The sequence below is a fragment of the Coptis chinensis genome, chromosome 5 (genome assembly GCF_015680905.1).
Source record: "Coptis chinensis isolate HL-2020 chromosome 5, ASM1568090v1, whole genome shotgun sequence".
In the NCBI taxonomy this organism is placed as follows: Eukaryota; Viridiplantae; Streptophyta; class Magnoliopsida; order Ranunculales; family Ranunculaceae; genus Coptis; species Coptis chinensis.
In genome coordinates, this window is record NC_141460.1 from 94,955,836 (window position 1) to 94,981,320 (window position 25,485).

Here is a 25,485-nt window from a genome sequence, read left to right on the forward strand (position 1 = left end):
TCTTAACAATGGCGATATTTCTTAACATTTCTTAAAATCATATGAAAACGAGATGCAAACAATAGTTAAAAACAGTGGAGGAGAAGTTATTTACCTCTCAGTAGAAGATGAAAACGATTTTGCTACAATGATTTCTTAACAATGTCGGTTGCCCAAACTCAAATTAGATGAGACCAACAACAATGGCGGCAAACACTAATTTGATTAAAAACAATACTTTGGATAATGCTTTGGACCAAACAACAATGCTTCAAAACAATTTGGTGGAGTAGAGGAGACAGAGACGAAGGTTGGGTTGTATTAAACGTAAAGAATGAAGTTGGTGGAGTAGAGGAGACGGAGACGGAGACGAAGGCTGGGATGTTAAACACGTAAAGAATGAAGTTGGTGGTGTAACTGGTTATTTCCGGGTTTTTTTGTTCGGGCTTTTGGTGATGGAGTCTGTCCAACACTCTAAGTTGCGCCCAACACAATTATAGACCCCTTTTTTTTTTAATAAAAAACTGAAATAGACGGGACAACTATTCCCTTCTCAATGTTTGTTTGTTTTTTTTATAAAAAATTGAAACGGACAAGAAAACTATTCCCTTTTCAATGTTTGTTTTTTTTTTTAATAAAAAAAATTAAAACGGACTGGACAACCATTCCCGTCCAAACTAGTTAGAAAATAACAATTTTATCAATTCACATTGATACATAATGTAATTTTAGCAATTTTTACTGACACAAAAAACTGATATGTCACAATTTTTTTTTAACAACGCGTTGATGATGATCTTAGAAGAACTGTCCTGAATTGGCCACCATATGTCAAAGATATATGAGCATTTCTGACGTATATGAACATTTTTCTCCCAAGCACTGATTTTCATTTCTAGCACGAAAGTAATACTAGCTAGCTGGTTCCCCAACAGTTTTAGTTTCTATTTCCTACAACCATATGTCCATATACGTACATCTCATGCAGATTGACAATTGAGAACTCTATTTCAAACAGAATATTGCCTTTTCATTCCTACTATAAAATGCAAATGGTATATAAGAGTGCAAACTTTTATGTGAACAAATCGGGGAAAGAGTAGTAGTTATATATGTGGTTGTACTTTTTGTGTCTCATTCTAATCCCAATTCAGATTCCCACTTTCTGAATGTCAATTTTTAGCATCCCTTCAAAAATAGCACTATGCTTTAAAGGCAAAGGTATCTATGGTTTCGTGGGAATGTCAACGACAAAAAGAAATCTATGCTTCAACTGTTGAGATACTTGAATTTTATTCATATGGGTCTGATGCTAACTCTGAAAGGGAACTGTTCATTTGTTTTTTTTTTCATTAGTTATGACTTACGATAGTTTGCACTTAAGTGATGATATTCAAAAGGAGAATGCTAATAAATTATAAATTATAAATCTAAATATAAAGGCTCATTTAAGGGCATAGGGAGTTAGGGACAACCAAAACTAAAGATCACATAGCATGTCTTGTGCTCCACAACCACAAGTCCCGTTTGTGTTGATTGAAAGGCCTTGGCAAGACTACTAGCTTACCAAACTCCACGACGCATCATTCAATGGATTCATGATTTAGGCTTTCTTTGGAGGCGCAATGTTGTTCAACCTAAAGAAAATAAGAATAAGACGAATTTTATTGAATCAATGTTGTTTTCATTATACTCTCTTGAAGGGTATATATAGAGAATTACCTAAGACTCAAATAGAAATAAAATCTAATAAATCCTAACCTCAAATAGTTTAGAATATTCTAGAACATACTTTCCATACACCATATATTACATATTATTTAGTAATATATTAATTGATATTGTCAAATTTTTTATATTATCTACCATTCTATTATTAACAACGATTTTATACTCTGCATCTCATCGTATACTTCATTACAACCTTAAAAATATATGGTGCCGCTTCCTGGTTTTTTTTTGCCGAGTCCATACTGCTACTGCAATTAAAATCATTTTTGTGACCAACTTTGCTTAGCTGTGGATTAACGTTTAAACCTTCATCATCGCTTCATGAGTCCAATCCATTTCATTTTGTGGGCCATAGGAAAGAGTAGGTATATAACAATTAGTATTAGGGTCCCATGACAATGTCATTGGTCTCAAGAACATTTTGATTGTCTCATATTTAGGAGATAACCACAATAATTTGTGGCCCCTTAAACATGTTTCGTTGCAATTTTACTTTTGATTATTATTTATATAATTTTTCTTACGTAGTTTTCCTAAACAACGTGTAACCACCCCTAAAAGCTGGGGGGTGGGTGGTCCTTGAAACATTTTTTTATTGCTAAAGATCAAAATTTGACTTCTCTCTCTAATTGTAATTAGTGAGAAGTTACTAAAAATAAAGAGTAAATCTGAGATTATTATTCTTAATTGAGTAATAACTGAACAAAGAAACCATACATAGATTCCTAATTCTACAAACAAAACGTAAAAAGTCAATTTTTTTTTACACACTCCACATTACTTTACCACTCACTCATTTCCAACTTTTTTTACCATAAAAAAAATAAATAATAAAAAAAAAACAATCTTTTTATTATATTATTTTTTATAGAGTTCAAAAAAAAAAAAGAAAGTATAAAGTTTGAGATAACATCTCATTCTTCCTTTCTTTCAATAAAAACATAAAAGAAATATTCTGTTACACTTTGAAACTCTTTTTATTGCTACAAAGTTTTTGGCTTTGTCTGAAAACTTTGTATATATGGTAGGGTTTTTGTTATTCTTTTCTTAATTGTCAGTTTATTCTTTATTTTAATCAACATGCATGTTCTTGTATTTTGTCTTTTCTGGATTGGATCACAAGGATCTCTTTGTTTTTCTTATTTGCAGATGAATGATACACAAGTGGGGTGGTTCTTTAGCTATTGACTATTTTCTGGACTAAGAAGAAACAAGGTGAGATTTCAAAACTTGGGTCTTTTATTTTCTTCTTCTTTGATTAGTGAGTTTGTTATTGTTTAATTTGTTATGAAAATGGGTGTGAAACGTTTATAGATTTGGGGGATGTTTATTTTGTTGAGATTTGGAGTTTTTGTGTGTAATTGTGATGTGGGTGTGTTTCATTTTTGTGATTCTAGCTGTCGGTTGGGGCTTTTAGGGAGAATTGAGATTTTGGTGTGAAGTATATTTGTGAATTGGATTGGTTTGGAAGTTGGGGTTTTGTCATGGCGGGTGTTGATGTATTGAAATATGCTCACAGCCCTGTGCATAGAGCCGTTCTTACAAAGGATTATGCTGCTCTTAAGAGGATATTGGCGGGTCTTCCACGGTTTTGTAACCCAGCTGAAATTCACACTGAGGCTTAATTTCCATTGTGGAGGAAGAGAAGGCGGATGCCATTTCTTCTGTGATTGATAGACGGATGTTCCTAATAGGGAAACCCCTCTTCATTTGGCTGTTAAACTTGGGGATGAGATTGCGAATCGAGATGTTGATGGTTGCAGGGGCAGATTGGAGTTTGCAGAATGAGCAGGGTTGGAGTGCTCTCCAGGAAGCAATTTGTAATAGAGAAGAAAAGATTGCTATGATAATTGTTAGGCACTACCAACCGCTTGCATGGGCCAAATGGTGTCGAGGGTTGCCTAGGCTGGTAGGAACTATCAGGAGGATGAGGGATTTCTACATGGAGATTACGTTTCACTTTGAGAGTTCTGTGATACCTTTCATATCACGATTGCTCCTTCAGACACATACAAGATTTGGAAGAGGGGATCAAATTTACGGGCAGATATGACTTTGGCTGGTTTTGATGGTTTCAGGATTCAACGCTCAGATCAGACTATCCTGTTCCTTGGGGATGGGTCTGAGGATGGGAAAGTTCCTCCAGGTTCACTTTGCATAATCTCACACAAGGATAAAGAGGTGATGAATGCACTGGATGGTGCCGGTGCACCAGCTACATGTGCAGAGGTTCAACAAGAAGTCACTGCAATGTCTCAGACTAACATATTCAGGCCTGGTATTGATGTGACACAGGCAGTGCTTTTGCCACAGTTAACTTGGAGAAGGCAAGAAAAGACGGAAATGGTTGGGCAGTGGAAAGCTAAAGTTTATGATATGCAGAACGTGGTTGTGAGCGTCAAGTCTAGACGGGTTCCTGGAGCTATGACAGACGATGAATTTTTCTCATCTTGCAATGAAAACGAGACGGAGAGTGATTATGGTGATCTGTTGACAGAGGATGAGAAGAGGCAATTGGAGGTTGCCCTTAAGATAGATTCTTCTGAGTCGGTGCCAGAGAATGGGATTTCTGATGGGTTTACTGCTCATCGACATAGTTGCTATGAGCAAAGAGATATATATATCGAAGATGCACAGAGCTGTAGCAGCAGTGAGGCTAAGCAGGAGAAGAAAGGTTGGTTTGGCGGATGGAGAAAACGGGAAGCCAAACCCGAGACACAAAAAAAGTTGCTTCCTCCTAGAAGTTCGCTTTGTGTGGAGGAGAAGGTCAGTGATCTCCTTGGGGATTCACCTCCCAGGAACAGACCTGGTAGGCGCTCAATAGATATTGCTGGGAAGGGGGATGAACTCCGTAGAGGAAGGGATACAAGAAAACCATCTTCGAGTTCTGAGAGTAGTCATCGGTGCAAGGAAAGTCATCGTGAGAGCGAATACAAAAAAGGATTGAGACCTATTCTCTGGCTTTCACCCAATTTCCCGCTTCAGACAGAAGAACTCCTTCCTTTGCTTGATATTCTTGCAAACAAGGTCAAGGCAATCCGCCGTCTAAGAGAACTTCTTACTACAAAGCTTCCGCCGGGAACTTTTCCTGTTAAGGTTTGTGTCTTATCATTTCTGCATCAACTGAAACATTTTTTTTTTGCATTAACACTTTGCTCGTGTAATAATTGCTTCAACTACTTCCTTTGCTTGAACTTGTAACAACTGATCTTTTCAAGTCACCACTGACCAGAAATCATAAAGGATGTAAGAAGACAACCTATGAAATGTTTATGTGATTGCTGGAGACAGGAAAGAAATGGGAAACGCCAATTGGTCATAACATGGTACTTAGCTAGTGACAGGACATAGAAACTTAGTTACCCGTTTTTAATGGTTGGTCTTACTCGTAATCCATGTATCAAAGAGATAAATGGTACTTACGGCTTTGTAAGACATTGGCCTCCGTGAATTTATTTCTATGTCCAAATAAAGTGGGTATGCATATTTATGATACATGGGTTATCAGTTGTAGTGAGCGAGTGAGTAGTACGAGTGACAATAAGCTGGCTAGCTACACGGGATTCCTGATGAGTTGTTCCCTGGTGGAACATCGTTACTTTGACACAGTGTAATTACTAAGGAATGGTGCTTTTTTGGTTACATCACTGACTTGTTATTGTAGTAAAATTGACTTTCACTATAATTCAAACACTTATGACAATACCTCGTACCAAAGGAAGCTTAAACACAAATGGTAGATTAATTACATATACCACTTATGAACGTTTAACTACTTTAAGACGAAACTGACTCATTTGATGAACATTTGAGGATTTGTGTACCCTTAGTTGAGAAGTTAACCTCTTGGTAGAACCAAGAAGTGTTGGATTTCGAGTAAGGATAATGGGAAGTTAGAGTTGTTCAGATTATTATGAAAATAAGTTGCCCATCTCCTCTATAGTGGTTCGGTCAATGCTGTACTGCTATGGTTTATGACTCGTCTTGGTAAGGACCGAAAGGGCTGTCATCGACCTGATTTTATGTTGACTGCTTTTTGGCTTTGAACTTGATTCTGGTTAGTTAGAGGTGTAGTATTTTCTTTATCTAGAGCACTTGTTAGTACTTTCAGAAGTCCTTATCTGTTCTCCTTTGCAACTTGAACACCTTATATAAATATTGGGTTTTCTTGCCAGCATTTACTTTGAGAGGTCTTGATAAATGAGTACTTGTTCTGACGTATTCATCTTATTTCTATTTGAATCTTGCTGTTAAGCTCTTCCCTAGTTAAGTGATCGCGTCTTCTTGGCATCTCTCTTTTCTCTCAGTTTGAAATCCTCTTCTTTTTCTGCATGTATTTATGGTCCTCGCAGGTTGCTATTCCGGTGGTTCCTACTATCAGGGTGTTGGTCACATTTACAAAGTTCGAAGAGTTGCAGCCATTGGATGAGTTCTCTACGCCTCCTTCAAGTCCTCGTGCTGCAGGCAATGAAAGCCCAGCAGTGATGCCGGCCACAGGTTCATCATGGCTGCAATGGATAAAAGCCCCTTATCACAGACAAAATTCTTCCACGGGTTCAGGCCCGAGCAGTCGGGTAGAAGATATTCAGGACCCGTTCGTAGTTCCAGCAGATTATACATTGATTACAGTTGAAGCAAAGAAAAAGAAAATGCAGGAGAAGAAGAGTAAATCAAAGAAAGGAAGAAGTCAAAATCAATGAAAGTAATCAAGCATTGGATATCCATTTGTAAAGAACAATCAACCTGCTACAATTCAGGCAATGGTCCCTGCACTCAGCATGAAGCGTAAGGAAGATTTGTTTTTCTATGTCCCAGGAAGTGTGATACTGTGTCAAGAACACTTGGAGATGTGCTCCAAATGAAGGAGATTGCTCCATGTCTAAGGTAAACCCTGAAGAACTTTGGGGAGGAAAATATTGTAATTTGTGAAAAATGTTTGTAAGCAACATGAATATTTGTTTGCCTTCATCAATACTTAGGTGGATGCGTACACGATTTGCACCATTTCCATTTATATTTGTCTAAGTTTTACTCTATTTTTTTTTAATTGAGGAGAGATTCTTGTCGTTCATGATGAACATTGTGGGTGGGATAGTTTACTTGAATAATTAATTCATTTATGGTTTTAGTATGTTACTTGTTTTGCAAACAATGTTTTCACAGTTTGGTGTCTCTCTGCATCTTTGTCATGCGGGAAGTTAATCATTTTTGTTACTGAACTACAACCCTTTTCTACATCCTCATAATATAGTATCAACTTGGCCTCTGCCAACTTGACTTGGTGTTTCTGTCAACCATATACCAGTGCACGCCTTCGAAAATCAAATCCATTGGTTTTTGAAGTGAGAACAAAATCCAGCTGCTGTTGCAGTTCGTCAGAATGATGAAGTGTCAAATGTTGGATCATAACAACGTATTATGTTTGACTTTTTCCTTTTGATTGCATCCTATCAAATGGTCGTAAGGTAAGTTATTATTGTGATTTTAGTCAACCTCAACTTTGTTTTCTCAATCTTTTTCTTAATAACTTTTTTTCCATAAATAAATTTGTACATACTAGATAACTGTTAAGTAGTAGGGGCGTGAGCGGAGGGTGGAGAAGAGAGAGGGAGAGATGGGTTTGTGGGTGGAGAGAAAAAGAGTTAAGATTTGGTTGAGAGGGAGAGAGGGAGAGAGAAGGAAGGAGGAAGAGAAAGAGAGAGAGATAGGTGAGGACAGACAGAAACCTACCAAATCAAGGAACAAAATATCGCCGATATATTCGATATATATCGTTTTTTTGGTACACTGACATTGATATAACCGACATATATCCACCGAATATTGAATATTTTTTTTTCTGACATATGTCGGAATTTTCGATATAACGATATATATCGACCGATATATACGATATAAATTGTTGACTTTGACCAATATTGTTGTTTTTGACCAAATATTGTTGACTTTGACTGATATATTGTCAATATTTTTGATATAATAGATGATATTTTTTATATAATCAATGATATTTCCGATATATCAACATACAAAACAAAATTTTAACTGATAACAAAAAAACTGGATATATCCGATATATTTGATATATATCGGTTTTTGAGTACACCGATATATTAACCGATATTGATATTTTGGTCCTTAGTTAAAAGTATGCTAATAGGTCTGGGCACCAGATCCACCTGCATATGACAGTTTCAATCAAACTTGAATACGTTTACTGAGGCATCTGTTTAACTCAACAGAAGAAAAAAAGATGCTTACTGAGGCATCAAACTCACCTCACGGCTCGAACAAAAAGTCATGTGTTTGACATGATAATAAACTAGGAATGGCCGCACGTGTGGTTTAGTCCTTATGAGAAAAGACACGCGGTTGGACAGAAAACGGACAACTGGAATGTGTATTATAACTTGTTTCTAAACTACAAATATAACTATAATAACGACAACCCATTTCCTCATTTTTTCTTCTGCCTTAAAAAAAGCTTTCCTCATTTTTTCTCCATTCATTTTTTCTTTTTCAACTTTCCTCCATTCTAAAACAAGGGAGGACATCACTTTACTCTCAATTCAATTGTAAAAATCTAACCTTTTTTTTTTTTGGTTGACTAATTATGATGGGTCTTTTTATGTTGATTTTGAGTGATCTGTATTGATTCATTTTTATTTTTTTGTTTAATTATGTGGATGTAATTTATGTTAGGATGGGGTTAGGTGTTAGACATATGGATATAGGGTTCATAAAAAGAATTAGATTGGAAATTTTGCTGCATCCACCCCCTAGTTTTACCAGTTAAGGTATAAAGGACTAAATGGTATGTAAAAATAGAATTGTGTTTCAGGAAAGATTGGTAATTGATGGTTTTGTGACTGTTGGTGGAAAAAAAAAATGATGGTTTTGATGATTATGTGCAATTTAAGTGAATTTGTTAAAATAGTTATGGAAAAGTGTCTTGGAGACTTGGAGTGGGAATGTCGATTTTGGTTGGGGGAGTTTTTTTTGTTTTTGGATATGGATCTGATGACCTTACAAAGTTATGTTCTCTATGATGGAGCAAAATTAGGTTATTGTTATTTGAGGTTTGCAGACTGTTTTGTTTGCCTTGTTGTATCGGTTTTAACTAAAAATTGTAGGTTGAATAGTGGATATGTGCAAAATTTTATTTATGCAATTTTGATTGTTGGGACATTATGTGCATGAGCATCTCCTTTGATATGTGGTATAAGTGCAGGTCATAACTCATGAGGCGCATTGCTGACATTGTAGCATGACATGTAGCCGTTAATGCATTGACTCAAAGTGTTATCATTCTTCTGGATTTCTGGATTTCTGGATTACTTGTTATATTCTTTGAAGCACTAGTTGGTACTTGGAATTTGTAAGGATTGTATTGGAGTAGCAAGTCAAGCATCTTTCACATATATTAACTGACAACAGGGAATAGTCCAGACTTCTCTTTTGGGTGAGTGTCAGCGTTTTGCCATTTTCCTATTTCCTTAAGATATCCTGAGGTTGTGTTTAGGTGCCTGCTTGCCCCATATAATTGATGTTCCGTTTTTTCCATGTAATTTGTGCATGATATTTACTGGAGCAAGTAACTCTTTCCGGTTGATTAATGGTCCTTAGACTCATACTTCTGGATTGATATTCACTCTCCATCTTTGTTTGTTTCAAACTTTTTATTCAATATACATGTCATGGGACTTTTGAGCCCCAATATCTCATCATAGTTAACCTTCACTAAAGCATTAGTCATAATCTTAAGAGAGTGCCTTGTGTAGAAGGGATGTATGGTATATAAGTGGTGCATGTTAACTGGGCGTACTGTGGGGTTTCAGGTTTAGTGCATGACATATTTTGTCATTCATAGCCCTCTTTTAGTCTTTTGTGATTTGGAAGATAAGAATTTGTTTAGTAGGAATATGTAATAAATAAGTAACACTGTTCACCCATTGAAATAAACTAGCTCCTGTTTCATTGATCCTTCTTTACCATATTTTCTACGCTAATTTATATATTTTACCATTTTTTTTTTGTCTTACAACTGTCCATATTGCTGTATGAGAAAAACAGTCCGTTTAGTTGCACTGGACTTTAGTTGCTATGATCTAGTTATGTTTGTTACCGAAGTATCCCCTACTGGTTTGATGAGTTTAGTGTTTGCAGTAGCTTGTGCATCCAAGATGACAGATTTGAAAGGAAGCACATCACTTGGCATAGATGATAGTGCGCTGCACAAGGAATGGGATGATGCTTTATGTCCAATCTGCATGGACCATCCACATAATGCTGTTCTCCTCCTGTGCAGTTCATTTGATAATGGTTGCAGGCCTTACATCTGTGACTCAAGTTACAGGCATTCAAATTGCCTTGATAGATTTAAGAAGTACTTTAGAGCTGCCCTTCAAGAACCTGATTCTGTCTTTATTGAAAACCCAGAAAATCCAAGGCTTGATACTAGTGAGTCTATATTCAGAGCTAGTGGTTCGGAGAAACAACTTAATGGAAGATAATGCACATAACAATTTAAATGAAAATAACACTGCAAGTATAGCCAGAACACTGGAAGTAATAGGAGATAGTAACCGAGAAGAATCACATAGATATATTGATATGCAAGATGGCAGCATTTTAGGAAGAGATTCTTTTGAACCATTTAGACAAAGGATTGGTGGTGAGCACATCTCAGAGTCAAGCTTGAATTTGAAATGTCCACTGTGCAGAGGATCTGTGAAATGCTGGGAAATTGTCGAAGAGGCTAGACGGTATCTTGATTTGAAACAAAGAAGTTGCTCTTTAGAATCATGCTCGTTCACTGGTAACTATGGGGAGTTGCGGCGGCATGCTAGGAGGGTCCACCCAACAAATCGTCCTGCTTTAGTTGACCAATCACGGCAGCGGAACTGGCGACACCTTGAGAACCAGCAAGAGTATGGTGATATTGTCAGTGCTATCCGTTCAGCAATGCCAGGAGCCATTGTGTTTGGAGACTATGTTATTGAAACTGGTGATGGCTTCTCCGCCAACAGGGATAACAATTCTGGTGAAAGCAGCGGCCCATTATTGACTTCATTTATTTTGTATCAGATGATGCGACCATTTTCACCTGTTTCTGAGCCCAGGAGCTTGTCAAGGGCTTGGAGAAGGTATCGACGTACCTCTGGATCACTTTCTGATCGTCGTCATCTATGGGGAGAGAATCTGTTAGGTTTGCAGGACGATGCTGCTGATTGGAACCTGTCAAATCAAATGGGTGAAGATGTTCCTCCAATACCAAGGAGGCGACGGCGATTCACACGATCTAGGCCAGATGAAGATCGGCCATGACGTCCATAGTTCTGGTAATTTAAAAGTTTACACCTTACTCCAGGTGCTGTGTTGCTGACCTTTATGTACACTAAGCTGGTGTTTTTTTCCATGTGATTGCTTCAACACAGTGATGAATGACATTGGGGTGCTAAGAATTGGTGCCTTAAAAAAACCGTCAGACTGTGTCCTTGTACTGTGATGGCGCAGTGAAATTGAAGTTCAGTATATAAGTGGTTTGGGATGATGTCATTTGAGCAATGCCAGAAAAGCTCTGTTGGAGCCGTGTCAGTTAGGTGGTCTGTTTACTCATGTCTGTCTTAAGATAAAATAATGTGACTGCTTATCCAAGGGAGAAGGTTAGCATTTAGCCTGTCTGGATCTTATTTATGTTTGGATAAGTTGAACATGATTGTTTGATCTGTGTAGGTATTTCCTGTTATGTTAAAACTGTAAATAACTTGAAAGTTTACTCTTTATTTATGTGAACGACTGTCGAATGTATATTTATCTTATTACAGTATAATTTAGATTTCAGAGATAACTTGTGCAGTTGTGGTAGCTGTATTTTCCAAAAAGCAAAAGTTTGTTGAGAAAATATGTTAAGACAAGTATTTGATAGTAGTTCAGAGAAATTTTGACGCTATTACTAAGTTTCAGATTTGATTAGTTTTTGACCTTTATGTGATGAATTTGGGGTGCAAACTAATATCATCACAGGAGCATCTCAGTCAAGATTGCTTGGCATTCGGCAATGTTTTAATTTATACAATGCGCAACTTTATGACGACCAAAAGTGTTTTGTTGAGAAATAGCCATACTATCTTTTGTCGCCAAAAATAAAGTTCAATAAGAACCATACAATTTGGTGATTAATTTAGATTCTCAGATGACAGGCAGAATTTCTAAGAAATTGGCATTAGTTGATTTAGCTGAGTTTCCAAATGGTTCAGGGGAGAGCGGGAGACTGCTACATCTGATAATTTCTGATGCATGTGACTGAAGTGGGAGATTTATCACGCACATAGAACTAACAGATACAATTTGTTAGTGGGATAAGAAACAAATTCTTTATATATCTGTATTATAACTTATGAGTGTAATGCTCAACTCTTTATCGAATAAAAAAGTGTAATGCTTAACTTTCATCATGATTAAAAGAGACTTATTAGAGATCAAATATTCTGAAATTCACTATTCAGTATAGAATGCAGTCATTATCGAAAGAAAAAAAAAGTATAGAATGCACAGACATATGCTCACAGCTCATATATGATGCCTAACATTATACGATGTTGCTTGAGGGTTTCCATTTGATCATGAAGTTATATACACGCAACTATAATATGCATAAAAAGGAAACTAGTTGAGAGCATAAAGTTTTAGAGAAACTAGTCGAGAGCATCAAGTTTTAGCTTTCGTAATTATTATTATTTTATGTTTTTTTCCTTTCGCCTTTATATCTTCTAGTTTCCTTTTCGTATCTTTAGCAAATGATGGGGTGTTTTAGCCCCTAACATTGCCTTTTTTAGCACTTCAGTGCCGTGTGCATAAACAATGAGAGTAGGTCCAAAATATATCTGATATATAACCCGGTAGACCCCCATAATTCTGTGCACCATTGTTCTGAATCTTTTTTACAAGAAAGTAACCTTTTCGCTTTAAACTATTAATACATGCACATCAGCAGTCCTAAAAGTTGGAGCATGCCCTGCTTTCAATTTCACATCCCCAATGAGTGCTCAAGCCAAAAGCATGAACAGAACATATGATGTCTGTTTTTTATAAGCTATAATATTTTGTTTCTCCTACTCGCATTCCATTTTTAAAGGTAACACCTGCTTTTAGATAATATGCTCTTCTTGACATTTCTATAGTTGTGTTTCTCGCTACACCTCTAGTGTTTGATAGCATCTTAGAAAGGATTTAGTTAGTATTGTCTAATAGTTTGTACCCCTGGCTGCTTCACCCCAAAACAAGTGCACATCTCTAGTGTGCTCTTGTTACGCCCCAACAAGGAACTCTAGGAACAACAACTACACCAACAACAATGGTGTTAACAATAACAGAAGCAACTTCACCACCGATTCTAGTGCTAGACATAGTGAGAGATTGCGTGAAAAGGTCAAGTTTAGTCATGGTTTAGATGATAAACATGAGAGCCTTAGTTGTCATAAATCTCCTGGAACTTGCACTACTAACCTACCACTCAAGAGTAATCTCAAGAAAGCTACGACAGTAGATCAAGTTGAAATGAGAACTGGAAGCAGGAAAGTCAATTGGCCTGATGCTCATGGCAAAGATATTGCTCATGTTCAACAGATAGAGTCAAGGTATATTCCTCTCCTTAACCATTTTCTGAACTTTGATGGATGATTTTGTTTATTGTTGTCTTGTGGCAAGAGATTGAAGACCAAAGGATTAAAGGAATAATGGAAGATCTATTCTTTTTATGTTCTATGACATAATTGCTGCAGTTTTTCTTACACTCACTTCAGTGTTTTATAAATCTTTGTTTCCTTTGTTGTTGTTTTAGTACTAATGGATTAGAAGATGGGAAACTTGAGGGATTGACAAATTCCTGCACTTGTGCTATTCAATGAAACCATATATGTCTAGGTAGGCTTCCATGCACTGCACCATGGTACAGGTGCTCATATATCATAGTTTTTATTTGAAAAATTGAATTTCATAGAATTTGATGATTAACTTCAAGCATTTTAAATGTCCCCTTGTCTATTCTTATAATCGGATTTTTTTGATACGTATGTTTTTTTTTTTAAATTGTAAGAATTCTCTTTTGAGTGATATACTTATCTTGCATTTTCAGGATACTCGAGGGGCAACTGAAAATGAAGCCATTTTGGCATTTTGCTACAAGTGTCTGACCATATCCGCCCCTTGTCTTACACTCTTAACCTTGATAATTTACAATCTACAAATTGGTAGTTAGCACCATGGAAACTTGAACTAATGTGCTAATCTAATTTATTTCTAGAGTTCTAGTACGTACTCTATACTTTGTTATCTTCCTCATGCAATTATATTATACTGCTTGTCTCGGTTTATTGACTAGTTAGACGGTGAATTCTCTTCACTGCTTAGGGTATCTTGTCTTTCCAAAATGTGTATCTGTTTCAAAGGAATTGATCGAATGATGCGGATTCAAGGATCATCGAGGAGGACTTGTAAAACCCCATCATACTTGTAATTACTCGAGACAATTTCAATTCATCCTTAAATACATGAACAACTCTGTTGACATACTTAGAGTGTGTCGATGTGATAGCATTTCTTTTGGCTAAATGGTTGGGACTTGGCGTGCTTTGTGACTTCTTATGAAATAGGAATCATGGATGTGTATGTTTTTCCTCCTTCAAAATACTTGATGAGAACTTTCATGTGAGAATTTTCTCAGGGGAAGTCAAAGCAGATAAATACTTATTTCTCATCTACTCGCAACAAATCAACCACAAGCTAGGAAGTTCTTATAATCTCGTGAAAGATCCAAGCAGGATCCTATATGTTACAATTCTTCAGTGTTATGATTGACGTCCATGCAGCCTATGATACTTAATTACTGAAAGTTTCTCCTCAAACAAAATTTATTTTCAAAAGATGTGTATCATGAATTCATACACTTGAACAAATAGTCAAGGACAGATATTTTCTTTTTCCGTTAAAATCAAGAACTAGTAATCAGAATTTTCAATGTTCGGTCTGTGCAAGCATTCCATTTCACATAATTAATAATGTTTTCCGTACTTCCAGAGTCGCACCTACTTAGTTGGATTGGGATCCATCCAAGAACTAATTCACTAAAGATTTTGAGCAAATGTAACTCAAATGTGGATCATATGTATCCACGAATATCCAAACCTGCTTGATCCAATCATTAACATGTTCTAAACATTCGAAGTACGTCATTCTTCATTTACGTATTCCAAACTCGATCAGTTAGTCACAAAAATTGCTAAATATCCTAAATTGCTAGATCCAACACCTGTGTTTCTGTAACGAGTAAAAAAGGCTCAAAAACGTGTCAGGTATCTATCCACAAGAACATAAAGGGATTAGAAACACATAGAAACCTACTACATTGGACGTGTTAAGGAATCCCGCCACATAGCACATTTACAGAGCTCAACCAATAGAAGTATTTGCATACCATAAACGTAGACAACTTCCATGATTCTCTCCCTATGATCTTGAAGTACTACTATCCAACCTTCCATATGGTGCCACATTGCCATTCATTAGGTCCTAGCTAGATGGAAAGTTGCCACATCACCCCACTTAATAAACTCCTGAAGACCAGTGATAAAGAAAGGTGATAGAAACTAAGAAACACATGCTATGATCAAACAGAATTTGGTTTCTAGTGCTTGTGGAAATCTGAAATATCCATGTGAGCAACTCAAGACAGCACTGTAAAAGATCCATAACAAATTAACAATAATATAGGAGATGTCCATTATTCTTTTGGAGAAGTAAAATTATTGCACATGGCCAAAATGCCCATCAAAGGCTATATGTATATAGCATTACTAATCAGTTTAGTTAACTTTTTTTTTTTTATCAATATTATAACATGGAATCATGATATTAGCTGTAATTAGTCTGTAAGAGTAACTAGTAGGGAATTAATGCCATGTTTTCTACCTTCAAAAGGCATTCCATAATCCATACAACCAATTTGGATTAATTAAGTGGCATTAGATACTTGTGCGCATTCCAGGAGCAACTTTTTTCTTTACGTTCTAAACTTAATTTGATGACATAATCTATTTTTTTCCCTCGGCTAGATTATTACTGATAAAATTGGCCGTATGCAGTATGCACCCATGATCAACAAAGTTCTGAAAAAGATCATGTCCGATGTACACAGCACTGAACAGGTTTAAGACCAACTATTGAAATTTTATGAGCACTGTAGGGCGTCTCAGAGAAAAGTTGACTTTGGATGTAATGGGGTGTCATAAAACATACATCTGATTGCTGTGTACTCGTTTCTGGTCAGGATTCATTTTTGCAGTTTGTTTACCTAGTGGAAGGAAATTGATCATGAAATATGCTTCAAGTTTCATGTCTTTTATAGTGGAACCCTTTTGACAATAATAATGCACCTTGAAGGAACTTGCAAATTTCCCTAAGCAAATACAATGGCCACTCAATTGTACCAATGACTGTTCTTCGGTGCAACATAATCTCTAAACAGAGACATTCTCCCTGCTTAACAGAACATTCCTGACAATACACAAATGTATTTATTTGTCAATGGGCAGTTTGCTTGGGGAACAGATGGGCCACATGATCCAGACTAGCAATGCACACTACACTGTAATAAATATTGACATTCAAGTTGTGAACGGCAGGGTTGTTAGATCATTTGGTAAATATTTTTAGCCCAAGCAAATCTTGAACAAATGTAGAATATTCAAGAAACTATCCATTGATTGGGACCGGTTAGATTTTTTGAAGTATGAACCATAGATCTAGATGTATGGTAGAAACAAAAGACAACAAAACTAAGCACATGACTACCTTATTGTAGAATAATCTAGATGTTTGTGTTAATTATATTCAACTTAAGTTCCTAATCACTAGAACCACATGACTACCTTATATAATATACTCATATTCTAAGAGGATCACAAGCTAATTAAGTAGCCAACCAACCCCTACAGAGTGCCTGGTTGTCTCAGCATTTCTCATAGATTCAGTCCAACTGTACTATCTACATCTCTTCAAAAGCCAAAAAGGTTAGAAAAGAATCTTAGCATACAGACAGTACAGATTGATAGTTCAGTGCGCTGTCCTTTGACTGCACTAGCTAGTCATTCTTATTGCCTCCCCTTCTCAATATATAAGGCATAGACATGCAGGTAATTCATAGATTTCAGTGTGTAACTTCGGAGTGTTCTAGATTCTGTTGTAGCATTGCTGATAGCAAGGCTTATCACCCACTGTTTGATTACAGATTCTTCAATGGTTTTTCAAGGTGGCACAAGAAGAACATGAAAAGAAAATCACTACCATCAACAAAAATAAAGCAGAAGTGGCAGGTAATAATAATCCATAATGATAACGTACGTCGAAACAATCTTGAGTTGTCACAGAAGTTGGCACACTTTTTTGTTCGCTGAACTTTATTGCATCAGAGGAGTGTCTAAGTAGTTCTTAATTGACGATACTTAAGAAATATATATGTACCAGGCTTTCTCTTAAACGGAACGGACATGTTGATGGGAAGCTTATATAGCGTCTTGAACAGCTTATATAGTGTCTTGTAAGTACAGCTTTTTTATTTACACTTATTAATTTGTTTAACGGACGACGATAATATGTGCAAGACACTATATCAGCTGCTCAAGACACTATATAACATGTCCGCTTAAGAGAAAGCCTGTCTAGTGTCTACCCTAATATATGTAATGCATCTAGTACTTAAAATGAGCAAGTTTTTGTTTTCCAGTTTGTGATCTTGATCAATGAAACTGAGCTACATGTACTATTGCTGAAACAATGAAATCTTCTGCAGTTGAAGATGCTGACTCGAAGGATCTGGTTTTGTTCAAAAAACGTAGAACTGAGAACACTGACGAATCTGAGATAACAACTAAGGTCGTGGAATCCTTTGCAGCTTCAATAAGAAGAGGCAATGCAAGGGCAATCTTTTACGACAGTCTAAACTTGAAGAGACTTGGAAGCTTTCGAAACAAGCAACAATATTCAGTGCACACATTCGAAGGGAAGGAGGAAGGACGTGATATGGGTCACCAGGTTGACTTGGCTGCGCATGTAGGGAACAAGGTGTTACCTATTTCTGATGCTACAGCTATATCTGCCTGCAAAATCACAAACTACCAATGTTGGTCGTCGGCGAAGAAAGATGAACTGAAAGGAGATAAGAATAGAGCAATTTCTAGAATGAAAGAACTGTGGAAATGGGCTGCAACTGCCAAATCTGACAAAGGAGGAAAGTATATTCGTAGAAAGGTAATCAATCACTTGAGACCAACTTTGCCAATTCTGTTCTTGTACATTTTTTTTTTTTTTTTTTTTGCAAGTAAACCCAACCATATGTTACTTTTTCTAATGAAGGTTCAGCACTTTCGTAATCGAGGCACAGCTAAAGACTCGCTACAAGATGATCAATGGAGCTTAAGCTCACCTAAGATCAGTTTCAGATGGGAAACAGACAGTTGTTCCACTACTACGTCTGCCTACTCTGCATTTTCGTTGCCTGCATCATCAAAACACGACCGGAAATGGACCAAACCGTGCTCAAGTAACGCAGCTGTTGATGTTATAGCTCCTGAAAGTAACACCAAAGATGCACCAGTACTAGTTATTGATGACAACAGAGAAAGCAGTAGTAGACCAGGCAGCTGGATTACCACAGATGATGAATGTAAGAAAACTATCTTTTAAAGTCGAGTTTAATCATTCTCCTCACTTCTCTAGTTCTCTCTGACCCTTTTTCTCTTTTTTCGTATGGATACAGTTGTGGTGCTAGAGCTCTAAGATTAGGAGGTGTCTGAAGGAGAAGGCCTACTGCTAGCTGCATCATCTGCGTTCATAATCGGGATTAACGGTGTCAGAATGCAATATTACATTACATTATGTAGTACCTTCTTTAAATTAAGTTGTCGATGCTATTAAAGATGAAGCTAGTGTAGCACAAGTGTCAGCTAGATGTAATTCCTTTGACCCATAGTAAATGTGAATTTGGATATGGAAAATGGAGATGACTAAAGTAGATAGTATATATCGAAGAATATAAATTTGGATTTAGATTTTTTTTTTTTTTTTTTTTTGATAAGTTGATTTATTGGAAAGGAGTGCAAAAACACACAAGTACAGGAGTGAGTGAAGTACCTCACTTGTAATGGTGTGAATTACAGAGATGAAAACAAGAAAAAACGATTAACTCCCTATTACAAGAGTCCCCCCTGGGTCCCCTAAGCACATTTGTCCAGTTTAACACCAGTTCTCTAAAGTGGAAGTTGCGTCGATCTAACCTCCATGTTAGATAGCCAAAATCAACATAAACCCTTAACCTCCATCACAGTGTTACGAATTGAAAGATCTGTTGGGAGATTTCACTAGAAGGTCACACCTCAATCTAGCTACTTTCTATCCCAAATGATTTCAACTTGGAGATCACACCAAGGAAATCACCCACCCAAGACTTTGGTAGTTATCACAACAAACTCAAACAAGCAAAGCCACTAACTTATCATCACCCATAACAAGCAGACAATAATAATGGAAGTAAATATGCAAAGAGACACAAGGATTTAAGGTGGTTCGGTAAATGTTACCTACATCCACACAAGAGCCGAGTTTCTTTTATAACAAAGATTGGAGAGTTTACAAGAGATATCAAGAATCAATAAGAAGAGGCCTCACTCAAACCCTAGCTCAACAGAGCTCCCACAATACCCTAGAAATGAATATCTCAAAGTTGTTCCTCAAAACCCTAATCTATTACCTTTATATAGGTGTACATAGACAAAGGGGAAGAAAAATGGGCTTGGGCGCAATTACGGAGCATGGCCTTGGCAGCCCATAGGTGAGTCGGCGCCCTCTTCATCGGCGCAGATGGCCTATAGAAAGGACATGAGCACCCTCTTCATCAGAGCATGAGCGCGAGTGCGCCCATGGATGAAAGCGATCAGCGCCCTCTTCATCGAGTCGGAAGTCGAGAGTGGCATCACGGACACGGAGCAAAGCTTCGGCGGTTCAACAACCCAACAATCTCCCACTTGGAACCCGAGATTCTTCATGCACATCACATCTCAATTGTAACAACTCAATCAAATCCAATATACTAAAGAAACACTTTCGGCTCGTCCATCATGGTCTTCAAGCAAGAAGACCCACCGAGGTTGAACACAACATCAACTTCTCGATAAGCCGCGGTCTTGGTCAACATCTCCGCCGGATTCTCTCCTTGGATCTTCTCAAGTGCCAAAACCTCATCCTCCAACGAGATCGGATAAAATGATACAGGAGACCAATGTGTTTGGTCCTAGAATGAAAGGCGGAATTCTTGGCAAGATGTATAGCACTCGACATCAGCGTGTAACACACTTCTCTCTTGCTTCATCCCAAGCTCTTCCATCAATCCACTTGTAACGGATCATCTCTTTGCTTGCCTGCATGAACGCCACATACTCGCCTACGTGGTAGACAAAGCAACAATCTTAGAATGGCGAAATCCAACTTCGGCTGCGGTAGCACTTTTCTTGTAAAGACATAACCCGGTAGTGCTTCTTCAGCGATCTACTTCTCTGCAAAATCGGCATCCACATACCCTTGCGGGTTCACAACACCCTTCCATAACATAGGCATTTCTCTGTATACCTCTCAGATATCTCAATATCCACTTCACGGCTTCCCAATGTTGCTTGCCAGGATTAGACATAAATCTACCGGCAGCTCCCACTGCTTGGGCTATATCCGGACGTGTGCAAACCATGGCATACATAAGACTTCCAATGGCGGTATGGTACCTTAGCCATGAAGTTTCTTTCCTCAACAGTCTTGGGAGAGTGTTCCTTGGACAACTTGAAGTGGACTGCCAAAGGTGTGCAAACTGGTTTCGCACTACCCATACTGAACCTCTTCAATACCTTCTCAATATACTCAGCCTGAGACAACTCCAGAATACCTTTCTGCCTATCTCTTCTGATCCTCATCCCTAGAATCTGTTTTATTTTGCACCCAAGTCCTTCATAGAGAACTCACTTGCTAACTTCTCTTTCAATCTCCCAATTTCGACATATCGAACTTCGCTACTAACATATCATCAACATATAGCGGGCGGGATGGCGTAGTGGAGTCGAACCTCTTGAAGTAGCAACAATGGTCGTTGCACTTATAGTAGCCATTTCCTTGCATGAAGTTATCAAACTTCACGTACTAACGCCCCTAGGGGCTTGTTTCAAAACCATACAAGCTCTTTCGAGCCTGCATACCATATTCTCTTTACCGCTTCTTGATGAAACCCTCCGGTTCTTTGCATATAAATTTCCTCAACTAGGTCACCATGGAGGAAGGCGGTTTAACATCAATGCTCCAAGATACAAATCTTCGGCCGCAACAATACTCAACACCGACCGAATAGTATTCGGTTTCACCATCGGGAGAATATCTCGTGAAGTCGGCCGCTTTCTGCTGAAACCCTTGACTACTAGCCTTGCTTTGTATCTCACGGGAACCATCATGTTCCTCTTTGACTCTAAACACCCATTTGTTCGTAGAGCCTTCTTGCCCATGGGTAGTTTGGCTAACTCCCACGTGCCACAAGAGATGAGGGACTTCATCTCATCTTGCATAGCAAGCTCCCACTTGCTTGCATCACTCACCTCCAATGCTTCATCATAGCATTAAGGCTCGCCACCATCAGTAAGTAGCAAGTAATTCACATAGGTGGCGGATATCTCGAACTTCGGTACATGTGGCACGGATGTCTTTCTTGGGGCACGAGGTGGAGATGGACTTCGGTGGTGTAGTATCCTCATTATTCTCACGAGTCACTACTCGTCATCCTTATTTGTGGAGCTCCCACTATACCACGACTTACATCGAAGTCTTCCAACTCAACATACTCTGTGCCTCTCTCTGTACCTGATTCCTTGGTTTGTGCTTCATCTCTGTCCTTGTACATCACCTTCTCATTAAACACAACATCTCTACTGAATGATTTTCGATTTTGATCATCCCAAAAGCGATACCCAAAATCATCACCGCCATAGCCAATGAAGGTGCACTTTAGTGACTTAGCATCAAGCTTGCTTCTAGCTTGGTCACTAATGTGGACATAGGACACACAACCAAACACCTTCAAATGAGAAAGGTTCACATCCTTCCCGGCTCCACACTTCCTCACCGGAATCTTAAAATCCAAAGGTATTGATGGTCCTCTATTGATCGATGGGTAAGGCTGCATTGCTAACACTTTACGCCGAAGCTGGCAGGCAAGCCTGCTAGTGTGCGATACACCTAGCTCTCTCTGTCGATGTTCTATTCATCCGGCTCGCAACCCCATTCTGGCGAGGTGTCCCGGCAAAGTCTTTTCCATCTTGATGCCATTGTCGATCTGATAACTTCTTAAAACCTGAATCCTCATACTCTCCACCGTTGTCGGATCTCCGCCTTCTTTACTTTCAAGCTTGTCTCATTCTCGACCATGGCCTTCCAAGTCTTGAACACTTCAAATACCGACTTGTGTCTCAAGAAATAGACCCACACCTTCCTAGTATGGTCATCAATGAAAGTCACAAAATATGACTTTCCGCCAAGTGAAGAGACATTATTAGGCGCCCCCGGACATCTGTATGAATCAACTCAAGCCTTCTTGCTTTGGTCGACCCATTCTCACGAAAACTCACCCGCTTACGCTTTCCAAAACCACAGTTCTCACGGAAGTCAATTTCGGTCGATTGTAACTTTGGGAGTTTACGGAAAGAGTGAAGGATTTTCATTCCTTTTCTCACTCATGTGACCAAGTCTGCGGTGCCAAACATTAGGATCCTCTTTGCCGTATGCCCGCGGCAATCGACTCACAACCATGTGCAGTCATGTAGAGAGTACCATCTTTCTTACCATTTGCAACAATCAATGAACCCCCGAGACCTTCCAAGTATCACCCGTAAAAGGCGTAACAAATCCTTCACTTGCCAATTGCCCCACGAAATCAAATTCTTCCTCAAATCCGAAATGTGTTTGGCGTCCCTCAATAACCATGGCGAGCCATTCATCTTGACATGCGCGTTACCCTTGCCGACAATGTCACAAGGTTTGTCATCACAGAAAGACCGTTCAAAGGTCACCGCCGATTGTAGTTCTCAAAGGAACTCGATGTGAGGTAGCATGGAAAGATGCGCCGGAATCAAGTACCCAAGACTCCCTTTTGTGCTCCATCGAACATATCAAAGCGTCATCTACCATCTCAACAACATTAGCTTCTTGATTCTTTTTCTTGTTCTTATTAATGTTGTTGTTGTTTCTTGGTGCCGGACAATTGGGACTATAGTGGCCAGGCCTACCACAGTTGTAGCATACAACTTCACTTAAGTCTCGAGGTTTGTGTTCAATGCTTTGCAATTGGGGGGCATGAGATTTCGATCTCCCCCTCCATTTTTTCTTACTACGACTCCTGTTTGACTTTCTTCCCCTACTTTCGGTGCTTTCAATGCCGACCACGAAGTTGATCCGAAGATGACGGACAATCTGTCTCGGATTTCCTCGGTTAGTACCATACTAACAAGCGTGCTCAAACTTCAACTTGGTCATTCAGCAGAGAGCCACTAATAGCCGCCATAGTCGCTTCCAACTTGGAGGCAATTGTCCAAGTATCGCCAAAGCTAGCACCTCATCACTAAATGTAATCTCTACCAACTCAATTGGTCCTTAGTTTGGTTGAATTCATTTAGGTGATCATGAAGGAGGTCCCTCAACATTTTCATACTAAATAGCTTGGTGATCAAATAGACTTTGTTCGCGGTCGAGGGTTGTTCATACATCGTAGTAAGTGCCTCCATGAGAGACTTCGCCGTCTCCTCAGTCTTAATATTGAAGGCTACCGACTTTGAAAGACTCAATCGGATTGTGGCCAAGGCCTTTCTATCTTGCAAATCCCATTTGTCTTGCGGAATCTCCTCAGGCTTCTCACTTATCAATGTTTCCATCAAATCCTTTTGATAGAGAACATCCTCAATTTGCATCTTCCAATAGCCGAAGTTTGTTCCGTCAAACTTCTCTATCTTGTAGCTTTCTTTGTCGGTCATCATGACTTTACTGAATCAAAAAACCACGGTGGAGAACCTCTCAGAGGAATTTCCTCAAACACCCTGTAGCTCTGACACAGTCCTGATGCTCTGATACCACTTGTTGGGAGATTTCACTAGAAGGTCACACCTCAATCTAGCTACTTTCTATCCCAAATGATTTCAACTTGGAGATCACACTAAGGAAATCACCCACCCAAGACTTTGGTAGTTATCACAACAAACTCAAACAAGCAAAGCCACTAACTTATCATCACCCATAACAAGCAGACAATAATAATGGAAGTAAATATGCAAAGAGACACAAGGATTTAAGGTGGTTCGGTAAATGTTACCTACATCCACACAAGAGCCGAGTTTCCTTTATAACAAAGATTGGAGAGTTTACAAGAGATATCAAGAATCAATAAGAAGAGGCCTCACTCAAACCCTAGCTCAACAGAGCTCCCACAATACCCTAGAAATGAATCTCTCAAAGTTGTTCCTCAAAACCCTAATCTATTACCTTTATATAGGTGTACATAGACAAAGGGGAAGAAAAATGGGCTTGGGCAATTCGGAGCATGGCCTTGGCACCATAGGTGTGTGGGCCCTCTTCATCGTAGCATGGTATAGGCTATATAGGTGAAATATGGCCCTCTTCATCAGAGCATGAGCACGAGTGCGCCCATGGATGAGCGCGATCGCGCCCTCTTCATTAGAGTCAGAAGTCGAGAGTGGCATACGGACACTGGAGCAAAGCTCGACGGTTCCAACAACCCAACAAGATCTGTGCTCTAAAAAATATGATGGTTTCTAGCCTTCCATATTATCCAAATTCTTGCATACAGTAGAATGCTCCATAGGGTCGCACCAAACGATTTGTCTCTCCGTCTTGGCCAATGAGAAAGAAATTCCTCAATTGTCTCTGCTTGAGCTAGGAGAGGAAAAGCCATAAGCATTAGGGTGTACTAGGATTGTCCATACTTCCAAAGTAAATGAACAGTGCAGAAATAAGTGACTTATATTCTCCCCCAACAGAGAGCACATGGAGCGCGTAGGGGACATGATGATAGTACCCCGGTGAATCAGTTGGTCAGCCGTCAGAATCAGATCGATTTAGATTTGACTGTTTTGTTTTTGGTTTTCAACCTGCATAAAAAATTGCATTATAATCTAGCAAATAATGATCCCTAACCTTGTACCTACTACCTACCATGCATGAATTGAATGAAAATGACCATGAAATAGCTGACTATTATCAATTACACTGCTGCTACATTACAAATTAGTAACCAAAAAGTGCTACTTCAATGTATCATCCTATCGTCCACGTACTACATTTTATGTACAAGAAATTAGAATCTCCGAGATGCATTAAAATGAGAAGCATCTAGAAACCATTTTATGTCATTATTATTAATCAAAATCTCATTCCCAACCAAAATGCCGACACCCAAAATCTCATCATAGGATTGTATTTGCTTGAGTTGTGAATGCATAGTTTTATGGCCATTACATTGTTCTTTATTTGACAGGGTTGTCGCGAGAAGAGTTATTGCCACGATACACGCTTTCAAGGTTCCAACAAGTGGTTAGTTTAACTAGTGCACAACAGAATTCTGTAATCAATTTATATTTGTTCGTCTTTTTTACTTTCTTTTAGTTAGCAAGAATGATTTTTTTTACT

The 25,485-nt window shown here is 38.4% G+C and overlaps 2 protein-coding genes, 1 long non-coding RNA gene and 1 pseudogene across 4 annotated transcripts; all 4 read left to right on the forward strand.

Moving 5' to 3' along the window:
• Window positions 1–2,484: 2,484 nt before the first annotated feature.
• Window positions 2,485–6,841, forward strand: LOC147500386 (uncharacterized). The gene is made up of 4 exons (XM_086562040.1): window positions 2,485–2,734; window positions 2,860–2,925; window positions 3,108–4,806; window positions 6,063–6,841. The coding sequence occupies exons 3-4, from the start codon at window positions 3,760–3,762 to the stop codon at window positions 6,408–6,410; spliced, it is 1,395 nt and encodes a 464-aa protein (XP_086418166.1). The 5' UTR covers window positions 2,485–2,734; window positions 2,860–2,925; window positions 3,108–3,759; the 3' UTR covers window positions 6,411–6,841.
• A 1,311-nt stretch (window positions 6,842–8,152) lies between these two features.
• Window positions 8,153–11,554, forward strand: LOC147500387 (uncharacterized; annotated as a pseudogene). Its single transcript, XR_015196324.1, has 2 exons — window positions 8,153–8,285; window positions 8,942–11,554. The product of XR_015196324.1 is annotated as an uncharacterized LOC147500387 (transcript).
• A 1,075-nt stretch (window positions 11,555–12,629) lies between these two features.
• On the forward strand, window positions 12,630–14,343 carry LOC147500388 (uncharacterized). Its single transcript, XR_015196325.1, has 3 exons — window positions 12,630–13,349; window positions 13,553–13,635; window positions 13,847–14,343. It is a non-coding gene; the product is annotated as an uncharacterized LOC147500388 (long non-coding RNA).
• Window positions 14,344–16,769: 2,426 nt separating this feature from the next.
• Window positions 16,770–18,761, forward strand: LOC147500389 (uncharacterized). The gene is made up of 5 exons (XM_086559331.1): window positions 16,770–16,901; window positions 16,997–17,081; window positions 17,558–18,015; window positions 18,121–18,430; window positions 18,524–18,761. Exons 1-5 carry the CDS (start codon window positions 16,896–16,898, stop codon window positions 18,541–18,543), a joined length of 879 nt encoding a protein of 292 aa, XP_086415457.1. The 5' UTR covers window positions 16,770–16,895; the 3' UTR covers window positions 18,544–18,761.
• Window positions 18,762–25,485: the final 6,724 nt, after the last annotated feature.

Bases quoted from the DNA above. Each gene is read 5' to 3' on its own strand.
- LOC147500386 (XM_086562040.1), top strand. From the start codon at position 3,760: ATGACTTTGGCTGGTTTTGATGGTTTCAGGATTCAACGCTCAGATCAG. The intron at 4,807-6,062 runs GTTTGTGTCTTA...TGGTCCTCGCAG, and splicing joins CGGGAACTTTTCCTGTTAAG to GTTGCTATTCCGGTGGTTCC.
- LOC147500389 (XM_086559331.1), top strand. The intron at 17,082-17,557 runs GTAATAATAATC...AATCTTCTGCAG, and splicing joins AAATAAAGCAGAAGTGGCAG to TTGAAGATGCTGACTCGAAG. The intron at 18,016-18,120 runs GTAATCAATCAC...TTTCTAATGAAG, and splicing joins GAAAGTATATTCGTAGAAAG to GTTCAGCACTTTCGTAATCG.